Below are 14651 nucleotides of genomic sequence, written 5' to 3' on the forward strand. Positions count from 1 at the left end.
CCCCCCCCCCCGCCCCCTTTCTTGTCACAAACTGAGCTTGTGCTCAGTCTCTTCAAGCCATTTAATTCTCTGATTATTTGAAAAATATTATGCAGCAGTGTACAAATCTGAATGGTAGCCTGCCCTGATGCTAGGACCGTCCATCCCCACCTGCTCCTGCCTCCACTCACTGTGCTCTGCTTCCCAAACACATCCATGAATAGAGGTGCGAAGGCTTTGGCTGGTGGTTTTACTACAGTGTGCTTTAAGTATGTGGGGACTCAAGGGTATTGCAATCTGTGCTTGTATTTATAAGCCAAAGCCATTTGAATCCTGCATTCAGAGAGCATGGCTGAGGCCTCACCTACACCTATATTCCAAGTAATCAGCTATTTAATATTGAGGTCTAATCCTGAATTATAAAGTTACATAGTTAAAAGCTTCATGAAAGTAAATGGAATACTTTCCACCCTCCCATATGTTGGAAGACAAGAGTGGCTAGGAAATAAATTGCCACCTTTAATTGGCAGTAATCAAATCCAAAGGCACCAAAAGAACAACACTCAGTACCTCGGGTGGCAGTTCTTCCAAAAAAAAAAAAAATGTAAAAAGACAAGGCTTCTGTGAGGCTACACTGGTGATTTTTCTCACCCAAAGAAAAGTATGTGGGGACTCAAGGGCATTGCAATCGAGACCCACCTCTTCTGACACTGTGATGTGAAGATGGACCGATTGGAGGAAAAATGACTTACCCATGGCATCCTTAATGACAGGCCAGAAGGTAAGTTATCCTTTCCACACACTAATTACATGTACAAAACTATCATCATGTCTCCTGGTCTTTCTAAATCTGAGATCATCAGACAATTCCAATTATGGGATTTAGGGCTCTCATAAAGCAATAATAAATGTTTGTGGGAATAAAGTCGCATTGCTTGACTTGAACATTATAAAAATGTTTCAAAATATTACAAGGTCCTTTATAAACATGTATGTGTCAGTTAAATGTGTGTGTGTGTGTTCCTGGGTGGCCTGTTTGAAGAGTTTTTATACAGTTTCCAGGGCAGAATAGAGCATCAGCAACAGGCACAATATGATTGGTGGAACAGTGCACCCTTTAAACTGATTGGTCTTTAGGGAATGAGGTAGTAGGGGCTTAATTAGCCTCTTCGTTTTGGTCTATGTGCTCTCTGACCTGTCTTTTCCAGGAAGGGAGGGGTGCCTGGTGGAATTTTCCAACATCTCTGAGCTGACTTCTTCACAAACACCCCCACATAGTTTGAATAGTTTGTTAAAGTACATCCCACTCTGTCCTGCATCCACACAGCTTTTCTTGAGGCACAATTTTAGGAGCCATACAATTCTCCCACAGTGTATAGCTCTGTGACTTTTTAATAAGCTTACCAAACTGTAACACAATCATCTGAAATTCCCTTAGGCCACACTCCCCAGCAATACATCTTATAGCTATTTCTACTTTCAATCTTATATCACATTGATACTAAGCTCTCTAATTCTATAGATTAACCTTCTGTAGATTAGTGTTCGATATGAGTGGGGTCATACTATCATATCACTTGTGCAAGAAGCCAGCTTCTTGCAATAAGTATTATATTGATGAGGTTCATTCATATCAACATGTGCATCAATAAGTGTTCTTTTTATAGTATTCTGCTATGCACACATGTTGCATTTTCCTTTTATCCATTCATCCAATGTGTAGGATTAAGGCTGTTACTGTTCTCTAAATACATTTGTGTGGACATGTGACTTCAGCTCTCTTGGGTTGGTATCTGAGCATAGCATAGTTAGATAACATCACAGTTGTATATTGAGCCTTTTGAGAAAAAATGCTAACTTAATTTCCAAAGAAGCTGTGTTATTTTATGCTCCATTTACCTATAGACTTGGGTTAGATGGGACCAAGTAGTTCGTAGCTGTCAGAACTAGTTTCCCAGTGAAGTCTGATGCTGGTGAATGAACATCCTTCAAAAGGAAATACATTTGGAGCCAACATGGTGAGAGATATAATGGAATGCATTGACTTTCCCAGAGCACTCTGTTGAATTGGCCTGGGCCAAGTCTTACTCTGGAGGCTGAGATCAACAAAACAAAAAACAGAACAGAATGCTTCACAACTACTCTACCTTATAGCCACCAGGAAAGACAATGGGGAAAAACAAAAATCAAAAACAAACAACTCTTTCTAACTGCTCTAGATCTCACATCTCAAATGATAATGCAGGTTTCTAAAATGCAAGCTTTCTAAATTGCCAAAAGCCTTTCCAGAATCCTTGAGACTGTCTTAAGTCAGGGAAAATAATTCAAAATTACATTTGTTAGTTGTCTCTTCAGACCGCACTTCCTTAGGAGAGAGGTGGGCTCCAGGAGTGGGCGATGGTACACTTGCTGATTGGGTGACCCATCCTAGCAAGCTGTTAATTTAAAAACTATTCCAGGACCGAAGGGAGAAAGCAAGATTTGCTGGGCTGGGCACATGGGTCTCCTTGGCTATCTTACCATACCAGTACACTTTCAGAGATTTGGGACTTACCTCCAAGGAGAAGGACAGCAGGACATCTGATTTAGAAAGCTGGTTCTCACTCTCCTCACCCATGTCAATGATGGAAGCATTGTGACTGCGTTTCAGTTTCTGCAGCTTGAACTCTCCACCCTTGGACACTGGCATGCTCTCCAAGTTGGCCATGAGCAGGTTGACAGAGGACTTCAGCTCCTCAATGTACATGTTTTCCATTTCTTTGGATACAAACTTAGGAAATTTGCGTTCCTTGTAAAAGAAAGGGCAAAGTATAATCAGAGTAGAGACCTGACTCACATAGAAGGTTTGCACACCAGAGACAGATTTGACCATATCAACCACTAACAAATTTACCCTGGCATTATGGAAGTGTGTTAGGAAGACATTCCATCTGGATGTGGAGCCAGCTTCTCTAGTTACTCATAATCTCTCCACAGGTAGGGAGACAGACACAGACAGTGTCTTCTTCCAGTAAGGAAGAAGAGTTTGATTATTTTACTCTTTGCCATAGTTCTCTCCAGCAAACTGGATTTGTGGAAAGAAAAATGGGTGATTTTTTGTTTGTTTGGTTGTTTTCAAATCTAATCCCAGTTTCAACATTTTTTTCTTCTTTATCAAATGCAGCTGAGTTGTTTGTAAGTTATGGGAACAGAAGCACACTCTATTGCTGGATATCTGTACAGATTTTTCTCTCATTCATAATTCAAAAGTAGCTCATTTGAGATGTTTCAACCACAGCCTGTGGCTATTTCTAAGACAAATACTTAACTATCCTCAAGAAAAATCGAAAACGTTAACAAAGTAAAGAAAAACATGACTGCAAGTGTTCAGGAAAGTAGTCACGGTGCATAAGAATTGGCCACTGTCATTCTACCTCTCAGCTACAGCTTCTGTGGGGAAGGCAACACTCTAATCGTGCTACATGGTTGTCCACTCAGACCTCTAAGTTTCCTGAGTACCTTGAATTGGATTGATGACCTTATCAAAGAGCCACTTCCAAGTTGGAAGATGAAATTTCCCATGAAACCCTACTCTACAGCCTTGTAATTGATAGGGTGAGAGGCAAGCCAAATCTTTTTGGCTTTCTTTCTATTTTACAAGTTATATACAAATCCAGTTTAAACACCTGGAGGAACTAATTTGCTTGGAAATGCCCCAGGATAAACTCAGCTTCAAGCAAGGTTGAAACTAAAATTCAAAGGCTACAACCCCAAACAAGTGTTTCCCCAAAACCTTGCTTTTAAGATTCTCTGTATGATTTGTGGTTTTGATTGCTAACAGAATGGGAATAGTGTCTATCAGCATCGAAATAAACTCTGGGCACATCTGTGGGGGTGTTTCTGCATTAGGGTAAGTGAAGAGCCACCTATTCCATGGGTATCAGGGACTGACTAAACAGAAGAAAGTGACTGTTAACCTTCATTGCTCTCTGCTTCCTAACTGGACACAATGCCACCAGCCACTTCACACCACCTGCTGCTGATCCTTCACTGCTAATAGAATGCACTTTCAAAGTATGAATCAAAAGAATCCCTTCCTTCTTTAACTTGCTTCTAGTCAAATATTTGGGCCGAGAAACAAGAAAATTAACAGATATATCTGAATTGGCTCCAAACTTAGTGTGATTCCACTCAATGTCCCTATAACATCGCTGGGGATCTACACATCATGACATCATATCACACTATCTAGGGGAAAAATAAATACTTTGTCTCTATGAGAGATTAATGAATTGCCATATAGCTGGGATGGACCTTGATCTAGATAGAGCACATGAGACGTGAATTTGTTTGATAATTCTTCAGGCCAAGGAGTAAGAGGTTGATTACATGGATGCTCAACTAAAGTCAACTAACCTGTTCTATTAAGTGACCGTCGTCAATCAAGCAGATTAACTGTTTTAAGCAACCGAATTGAGAAGCATCAAGAATGCAATGGGTAGTTATCAATGAAGCTGAAACAAAATGAACATTTCCCTGAGCATTCGCTACCATATTGAATCAATCCAATAATGAGTAAGCAAAGAGGAGTGAAAGAAAGGACAAGCAATAGAGAAGGAGGGCTAGGGAGAGAAGGGACTAGAGGAAAGCATACAGGAAGGAGAAAGCAGGAGAAAAGCAAGAGAAGCTGTTCAGAATCATGGAAATGAAGCTTGGCTTCTATCAACTTTCTAATTCCCACGTGGTCTATCATCTCCTCTTGAATGTCAATTCCTTGGTATTGTGATTTAAATATAAAATGTCCTCCATAGGGACATGTGTTTGAACACTTGATTCCCTAGTTGGCAACCTTTTGTTTGAGAAGGAAATGGAACCATTAAGAGGTGGAACCTTGCTTGAGGAACTAGGGCACTGGGAATGGATTTTGAGGTTTCATTTGCTGTTGTCTCTCTGTGTCCTGAATGTCGATGTGATATCATCAACCTGCTTCCAGATCCTGCCTGCTGCCATGCCTTCCTGACATGATGGATTCTGTCTGGGACTGTAAGCCTAACTAAGCTCTTTCTCCCTTAAGCTGCTTGTTAAGATTATTTTAATCATAGAAGAAAAAAAAAAAAACCAGAGGGAGAGAAAAGAAAAGGAAAAAAAGAAACTAATACACTTGGGAGTCTCCTCTTCCTTTTAATAATTCCCCTGACCACTAGTTATCTAAGAGTGTTTTGTTCTTATGAGTCAGCAACTTCACTGCAATAGGTGCAGATATTTCTCTTAGAGCTTGCTGAGTGATGCTTGTGGGCTGGGCCAGGCTCCGGCCTTAGCCAGTCGTGTTTCCTAAGAGCTAGTCCCCCTTTTCTCTTGCTCCTTGGTCACTCTCAGCCTTTTGTCTTCTTCCACATTCAACTTGAACAAGTCTTCTTGTTGGGTTACCACTACTTTCTACTTTCTGGGTATCTGTTATTGAAATGGCCAGCTGTTTGTTTTCCTTTCAAACCCTGTATAAACCCTAGCCCCTCAGTATGAGGGCGTTTGTAACGAGACCTCAAGGACACAGCCCTTATGAATGAGATGATTGCCTTCAAATGAGGCCACCGCTAATGTATTTGCTCTTCCTTCCATCCATGGACCTTGTGGAACCACGACTGTCTAGAGACCAAAGAAGGAGCCGAGGCTTTGCTGCTGCCTTAACCTTGATCCCCCAATATGGAACTATGGGAAACAAATCCTGTTTTTTTGTTTTTGTTTTTTAAAGCAGCCTGAATAGACTAAGACTAAGATAGCATACTTAAAATCAACAAATCATTTATGAGTTGTATTTGCTTAGTGTCTGTCTTTCCTTCTGGGCTATGAATCAGGGTCATACAGTTTTGACATCCCACTAAAAAATCTTAACATCCAACGTAATGTGTAACACTTAGTAAGCATTCAGTATACATGAACTGAGTAGCTGTGTCAATGACTTATCAAAAAATCTATATTAAATATTAAAGTAGCTACCACTCAGCAGTGAGGAGAGGCAGGATGACCATGACTTAAGTTCTGCTGTCCCATGGGAACTGAGTATGAGGGTCTGAACTTATGCAGCAACCTCAGTGTTCTGGTTCCTTTTAGAAGCTCTGAACATTCATCCACTTCCTGCTTAAGGGTGGTACTCACACTGTGTGGGGTTTTCTAAATACACTGTAGGTGGATGTGTAAGCAGCAGGCTGGAAATAATACAGTCACAGTATTGACAGAAGTTAGGGGTGAGTCAATGAGAGAGGCTTCCCAAAGCCTAATATCTCTAAACCTTCCCCTCAAGCTTGAAATTCCTGATTCTTAAACTCCTTACGGGTCACTGGGGAATCCTTAAATCTGGGACAAAGTTGGTGTAGAACCCTGAAGGTATGGGGACTTGAGTGCTTGGCTGTCCTGACTTAGAAAACACACAAACCAGTGAACACTGTGGCTGTCATTAGAAAGATTCTGGTGGGAGAATACAATCATTTCTCCAAGGCTTCACTGTTATTGGGGCTGGGGGTGGGGGAAGATGTATACAGAATCATCAAAGTAAACATTTGAATAGACACCCAAGGGATATGGATGCTTCCTGAGAGAACCGGTGGGGCTTCACAGAGGACGTATATTTGGCTAAAGGTCTGATCAATTAAGAAGAGTTTGCCTTGAGGTTCAGTTAGCTGAGAACAGAGCTACTGGGTTTTTTTTCCCCTTCAATGGAAGATGTAGATAACCATGAGTCCAAGAAGATTCGGATCACTAAACATAGTCCACATAGTGCTGCCCACCTTTTCTACACATAGCCCATCTGGAGATTGTAGAGAAGACAGAGGAAGACATGGTCTCAACAGTACCTATATCACAGAAAGGCTACCAAATGGCAAAGCTTATATCCCAAGCGTTTAAAGTATGGTATTTTGACTTTTCATCTTTATCTTTATTTTTTAAAAGTTGTGAAGTTCACATTAAGCACCCGAATCCCACTTATTTCCCTCACACCTTGTACCTGCCCTCCACCCTTGCAACCTTCCTCTCTAACAAAGGAAAACATATTTCATCATGGAAGCTGCAGTGTGTTACTGTATCCCAAAGTTTACCTTTTGTCCTCACTTCCCTGCTTGCCAATGTTCATTGTAATAACTTGTTGGTCTGGTACAAGGTCCCTTGTTTCTGCTACTCTATTAATATTGGATGCTCACTGGGACTCCCCTTGGATACCCTGCTGTTGCCCTGTATCGTGGATATCCTGTAGCTTTGGATCTGTAGAACCAGCCTCTTGTGCACTCTAGCATTTCATCAAGGGGGTAGTGGGCCAATTGAAATCCCTGGATCTGGTCCTGAAAGGTATCTGTGCTGGACAGTTGCCAGCTCTCCTGCCCCCACGCCACTGGAATGAATTATCCTGTCCAGCCCTGGCTGGCCCATCCAATGCCACCATCAAGGGGCAGAGCCAGTTTTTCTGCTGTCCTGCCCTCAGGTCTGACTTACCCTCAACTCCTATAACCAGGACTAGCTCTATTCTGCTGCCTAGGTGAGCTGCATGGCCCACTCTCCCATGTGTTTCAGTTGATTCAGGAGATATAGCCCTTGAGTCATGAAAGCATGAGAGCTGGCCCTCATCTGCTATAGCATTTGGGAGAGTAGGCCCTGCACCTTGTCTGGGCAGTACATCAGAGCTGGTCCTGGTCATGGGGATTGTGGGTGAGCTGGCCCTGTGGGTATGAGCACAGGAGAGCCGACACTGAATGTAATCTGCTGTGAAGTGGCACAGATGAGGGAGAGTCGTCCTCCCTTCCTGTGGCTCTTACCACCCATGGTTGGTGGGAGAACTGGACAGGTCCTTTATCTTTATTTTAAAGCTCAAATATTAGTATAGATGGGATATTTGAAAGGGAAGTTAGTAAATAGGATCTTGCAATTTTACTAATAGTTGTTGTCTTTTCCAAGAGGATGGGGAGAAAAAGAATAGCATTTATGAAATAGTTTGCCTTTTCCTAATCAGCTTTGAGAGTGCATCAAGTCTGGTCTCTACTGTCACTTACTTGTGACTCACTTAAGGGTGTGTGTGTGTGTGTGTGCATGTATGTGTGTGTGTGTGTGGTGTATACCTGCATGATGTCTCTGTGTGTGCGCATAAGATGTATATGCTTGCATACATAATGTCTATGTACACATGTGTGTGTGCACATGATGTATATGTTTGTATTCATAATGACTCTCTCTTTCTCTGTGTGTGTGAGTGAGTGTGTGTGTGTGTGCATGTATGTATGTGTGTGAGTGTGTGTGTGTGTGTGAGTGTGTGTGTGTGTGTGAGTGTGTGTGTGTGTGCATGCTCATGTGAGTACAGGAACACATGTAGAGGCTTGAAGGCAACTTTGGGTGCTGGTCCTTGCTTTCTGTCTTTTGAAATGGGGTCTCTTTGTTACTTGTTGCTGTGTATGCCAGGCTAACTGGCCCATGAGTTTTTGCCTGTGCCTTCCACTTTTTATGAGAAGGTTGAGATCATAGGCATGCTCTACCACATTTGGCTCTATGTGGGTTGTGACCTTTATGACCTCATATTTATATAGCAACTGCTACTGTGCCATCTCCCAGCTCCACTTGATGCCTTTAATTCCTCTGTCTTGTCGTGTTTGGAGAAGACCCAGAAAATGGTCGCAGACTTCAACATTCTGTCGCAGAGTTATTTCCCACCAAATTCTGCAGCAGAACACTGGGAAAACCCAAAGAATGATGACTAGTCCCAGAAGTTGGACAGTTTCAAATGGCATCATAAAAAGAACTCGATAAAACTGAAGCCTGTGAGGGAAAACAAAGCCATTCATTTTCTCCTCTGAGCACGGAGCCTTTTGAAGAAAGCATTTTGTCAGTCTAGGCTGTGATTCTTGAGTGGAAGTTTCAGTGGCAGACTCATTACAATCACATTTCAAAGCTGCGGCTGTACCCAATAAGAGAACTGTAGCTTCCCATCTCCATTGTCTTCTTCCCAGAGATAAAAATGACAAAAAGTACTTTTTATTCATATTGCTTTATGAAAAAAGACAGGCACGGTGTGGGGTGGGATGGAGCCTCCAGACAAATCTCTGCTGACCACTCACTGTTGTTTTTTCTGGACAACATTGCTCAGTGGGGACAGTCACCAGGGCTAATCATGTCCAGCTACATTAATGGAATACTGTAACACTTTTAAAAAATAATACCTATAAGCACTATAAGACTTCCTAACTATTGGCTTTTCCATCCAAGTTTTGAATATTTATCTAGGAAGAAGGAATGGATTGTGTGTGACATCTGACAAGGCTATGCTCACTCAAAGAGAATAGCCTGAGATTCAAATGACATTCTCATATGGGATTAGGAGGAAGGTGACAGGAAGGCAATAGATAGGGGAGTTCACCAACTGTCTTGTAGCTGTTTCATCCGATTCCCCCAATACTTCCTGGGATCCTCCCTGCTTCAAGTGCTGTGGCTATCAGTCGGAAGTGAGGGAGCCAGCTGAAGGTAATGAGCATGTGCACACATGACACAAAAGCCACCCATTAGATACCATGAAATTATAGCTATCCACAGGCAATGCAGAAGATATCAAGGAACCTTATTTAGCATAGGGTGAAGCAGCTCGGTGTCCTGGGCTGATGCTTGCTGGCTTTGTGATGTTTTATAGCTAGCTGGGGTTTCATAATTGCAATATAGAAAATAAAATAAACCCCACAGGGTTCCCATGAAGAGCAAAAGACACTAAGAAACATGGAAACTTATTGACCACTGATTCAGTCTCACCCATCTGTGTTCATTTTTGTCTTTCTGTCTGTCTGTGTGAATGTCTCCACACATATACTAACTGTTAGATTGCCACTATCACCACCAGAATTACTGGTAAGAAAGATAGCCAGTGGCTGCAGTAAAGCTGATCAAGCTAGATCACATTACAGCATTCTATGTGCCACTTACGTATCACACTGAATTGATGGTTCAGTTTAGGGCTGTGGGTGTGGTGGGAAGCTGACTTATTCCTGTCTTCCTTCTGTCTGAAGGAGAGAGGGCGCACACATGCTGATTCATCTGACGGTGAACATGTTTACAACAGAAACAGCATGGGCTGTACAGTCCCTTTCTCGAAGTCCAGATATCCCTCGTCAAGCATTCTGAATCCAACGAGACAGCTCTACAAATCACTGCTTCTTCACCTCTGCATCTATATAACTGAAGGGGATACAGAAATGCTAATGCACATTGGGTAGCTGTTTGCTGGAGTAACAGCTGACAGGGAGAGAGGGCAGGAGAGACCAGTCCTCCCATCCTGTCTTGGAGTCATCTCCTGCTTTGAAGACAGGACTCTTCTTTCTGCTTTCTTGTTGAGTGAACTCAGGCATAGCAATTAAACCTTCTGATATAACTATTCTGGGAGAATTACTGTAATGCCAAAGATTGTTTGTAACTGGTCTAAGTGAGAAGAGCTGACTTGGGGGGTGAGTGAAATGAAGGTCCATATTTGGAAAGTAACTCAGTAAATCTAGAAGACAAATTAGTCAAGAATACAGATTTTAATCATAGTAAACTTGGTCAAATCTTCCAATATCTCTGCTTTGGGCTCTGTTCTGATAAAGAACAATTTTGTCCATAAGGCTCTGAGAGGGTTAAGGGGATTGTCATGTGAAACAGCTATAGGAGAGCCTAGCACTTAGGAAATACTACGTGAAAAGTGGTTAATAGCATTAGGTATATCTGGGACAACCTGCTTCAAAATGATCCTGAAGTAATACTGGTAATGTACCTCCTCACCCCGAGGGATTTATTACCAGCACCCACGTGTCCAGTGAGGCCCTTACTTTTATTTGAGGAAGGGTCTTTAGCTCAAGCTGTCCTTGAACTGGATATATAGCTGAGGATAATTTGAACCTCTGATTTTCCTGTCTTCACCTCCAGAATGCTGGGATTGCAGCATGCACCACCAGGCACTGTTTATGAGGTACTAGGTACTTCAGTCAGTATTCTATCCATGCTAAAGGCAGCTTAGTTGGTTAACTGTACAGAGTTAGCTACAAAGAAACTTGGGTTAACCATAGGCTTGATTCTTAGAACTGCAAATTTGAAGAAAGTAGGGGGACAAAGAAGTAAGGGGAAGGAAAGGGATGTGAAGAAGTAGGTGATGGCTGACTGGTTCCCTTTTTGTGTATTTCAGAAGCTATGAAATACCTAGACATCATATATGAAAAGCAAGGAGTGCTGCCTTATAGAGTAAAAATGGCTAACCGATGTGATGCAGAGACAGCAGCAGGGTAGTCCTGGTCCTCTATGGCCTCTGCTTCTAGCTCTTGCCAGAGGTCTGGCTATTCTTCACCCATCATCCCTATGCTTCTTGTCCCTTATGATCATCCTGGTTTTCACATAAGCTTGCTCTGGTTGGTGCCTCTAACCTGCAGTTAGAGGTGCTTAATCCATCTTGTTAATCCATCATGGGGAGAACCGAGTGGATTGGACATCATGGATGGGCCAATATTCAGCAATTTCTGGTTATAACACATATAGGAACTGACCTTCAGGATATGAATTGAATTGCACAACCTCACTAAAACTCAACCTGATGTTGGTAATAGATAACCAGGGAACACCAAAGAAAGATAAACAGAGGTGCATCATTTAAGTTTGTCAAGAGCTGGAAGATAGGCAACATCTTCATATTTTATCCTATGTTTGGTAGCTCCAACTAAGTTTAGGGAAAAGCAGTCACACAATTAAACCTCAGAAGTTCCTGATCTCACAAATGCAAGCATTGAGACTATTCCTCAGCGCTGCAATGGAGTTTGTCTCTTCCCACACATTTGTTCTTGCAGCTTCATTCTGCAGACATTTTCCTACCAACATTACCATCATTATCCTGCAGTTCATTGTGCCTAGGAAAGAGCATCATCGGTTTGGTTTGCATCAGTTATCACCTACTAGCCTGTTCATCATGACCAGGGAAGGTTAGAGGTCACATTTGGTTCCCTTTGCATGAAGGACTCCCTCTAAGAACCAGTGAGCTTGGACCTAGGGATGAAGCTCAGCAGAAGAGCAATGAAGGTCAGGCCAATGCCAACGAGTTATGATGAGGGTGCCACTGGAATAGAAGAATACTCCATAAGACCACAGACAGCTTTGAGGAGAACAGATAATAGAAATGTGAAGAGGTCACTTAGGAGTCCTTGGTACCTTTAGCTGTTTGGAGACCCTGCATGGAGCCTCAGCTGACTCTAGTCCTAGTAAATAAGAACAGAAGTCATCTGAATGCCCTGGTTCATTTTCTAGGAAAGCTCAGCTCACTTTACTTTGTATGAAAATGTTTAAGATGGGGGCTGGGGGAGGGGTCTTTTGATTTTTTTCAGAGGTAAGTGTTATTGATTTACTATATAACAAATGTTATCTACAGTCTTGAAAAGTTAAAATCAGTCTAACATTAGTTTCTTGAATTATAATACTAAGCTTCAAAGAAAATAAAACATAAGCAAGATGTGTAAGCATATTTGTGGGGAGGTAATAGTTACCGGATAGGCAAATAAATGCTCCAAGCTGTCTTTGTTTTCCAGGAAATCCACCGAAAGGAGACACTGAGTTTACCAAAGAGGTAAATTCTCAAACCTTAGTGATATTTACTCTCACTTTAAACAGATTTCAAAACACAAGAGTCTCCCACACTACCTTTAGCCAAATCTGTAGCTGCTCACTATTTATAGCCACCAGACTGACTTGACTATACTCCTTAAAGGTGTCTAAAAAACAAGAGGCAAACATTTCTGCAATACTAAGCACTAACAGAGTGTTTTCCATCCTGAAATCTTCTCTTGACTTTTCATTTAGCAAGACTCCTTTCTATACATTCAAACTGGGCTACTTCCTCCTGTGGCAGGGGCTTCAGCACAAGGCTCTCTCCTGCTCACCCTCACCCCCACCACTTCTGACAGCCTGTCACCTGTCCCCACAGCCAGAAGAGAAAGGTAGCTGTAGAAATGGTCAACACTTTGTCCTTAATGGCTATTTGAAGTTAATTATGCTTTTAAAGTATTCCATTAAATATTATTCATTTTAAATAGAAGTTTCTTGGGGGAACCCTTAAATTCTTTGCTAGGGTAACTGCCTCAGCCTATTGACAGCCTGTTATATCATGGCCTATTATGGTTTGGATATTAAAGTGTCTGTGTAAAAACTTAGAAAAATTCAAGGCTTGGCTGTTGGCTTTTGAGGGGGTGATTGGATCATAAGGGTTTTGATTCATTAATGGACTAATTTGCTGATTAAGTTATTGCTGGGTGGACTGTGAGAAGGTAGGGCCTGTTCATAGGAAGTAGGTCACTGGGGGCTGTAGTCTGAAGTTTAAATGTCTCCTGTGGGAGCCTCAGTCTGTGGTGCTGTCTGGGAAGGCAGTAGAACCTTCTGGAAGTGGAAACTTGATTGAAAAAGTGAGATGCCAGGGGAAGGCCTTGAGACTACAGCCTTGCTTTACTTCCTGTTCACTCTCTGCACTCCGAGTGTGAATACAATGTGAATGCCCAGCTTCCTGCTTCTGACCATCCATGCCTTTCCTGCTCACGGTCCCATCTTCCCCGCCATGATGGGCTGCATCTCTCTGAAAGTCCAAGCCAAAATAAATCCCTCCTCTTCTTAAGTTGCTTTTGCTGGGTTGATTTATCATAGCAACAGAAAAAAGAAACAAAGACATAGTTTTGAAGGGTACACGCCCCTGAGCCCTTCTTGTCTGCTTCTGCTTCCTGGATGGCACGAGGTCGCACATGCCCTTACTGCCTCATCTCAAACACAAAGCACTGTTCCAAGGACTGACACCTCTGACATCATGTGGGAAACCATGTTCTTCCTCCTCTAAGAACTTTCTGTGGGTATTTTGTCTTAGCTGTAAGGACTTACTAACATGAGACCTCAGTCGATTGTCCAGCACAGCTCCTGCATTAGTGCTTATCTTGCGTCAGCTACATACCTCACTCTCCAGAACAAAGATGATAAATCAAATGTTCTTAGTGAGGTGCTTAATTATTGACTCAGAGGAGCATATAAACAGAACATCTGGCAGAGTCAGGCCCAGGTAACTGCTAATGTCCCGAAGACTAATTATCAAAACATAAATGTCAACAACAGAAAAAATATATATGATACCAAGCTATAGGCATCAACAATAACGTACAATCCCAAGCTTAGAAGAGGCCTATTCATCAGGAGACTTGGTCAGATAAGCAAGGGTCTGCATGTGGAATGCTGCAGAACGGAGGTGAGAAGGGAGGCTATCTGCTAAGTCCTCATGTACATGTTTGAGGTCAAATGCTGAAGAATGAGGGAGAAATTGGCTGAGTGGAAGGGAGAAGAAAGATCTCAGGCTGAGAAAACAGTGGGTACAAAGCTTAGTCCAGGTCTGTGTCATCAGCAGGAGACATTCTGTGGCTGAGTCCTGTAGCTGTGGTGGCAAATTGTCATGTATAATGATACACAAAAGAGGATACACTCCATTGCCTCGGAGCCTTGATGTGTATTGTCCTGGAGCTATGTGGGTTGTGCTGAGGGATTCTGAGGCTCTTGTTCAGCTGGTCACATCTGAGCTTTAGAATGGCAACTGGGTTTTTGTCACAGTGAGCCATATAATCACTAGTGGCTATTGCAAGAACCAAGGATTGCGGCCCTTCTCCTCCCCTCCCCTCCCCTCCCCTCCCCTCCCC

General features: G+C 42.4%; 1 protein-coding gene across 25 annotated transcripts in view; it reads right to left on the reverse strand.

Annotated features, from left to right (window-relative positions):
• Cadps (calcium dependent secretion activator) overlaps positions 1–14651 on the reverse strand; it is a 442533-nt gene that overhangs the window by 223560 nt on the left and 204322 nt on the right. For all 25 annotated transcript variants that reach the window (XM_021182627.2, XM_029468964.1, XM_029468977.1 and 22 more), the window contains exon 5: positions 2534–2767. In XM_021182627.2, coding sequence (XP_021038286.1) covers positions 2534–2767 — 234 coding nt within the window. The remainder of the gene's footprint in view (positions 1–2533; positions 2768–14651) is intronic.

This window comes from Mus caroli, chromosome 14 (assembly GCF_900094665.2).
Source record: "Mus caroli chromosome 14, CAROLI_EIJ_v1.1, whole genome shotgun sequence".
Lineage (NCBI taxonomy): Eukaryota > Metazoa > Chordata > Mammalia > Rodentia > Muridae > Mus > Mus caroli.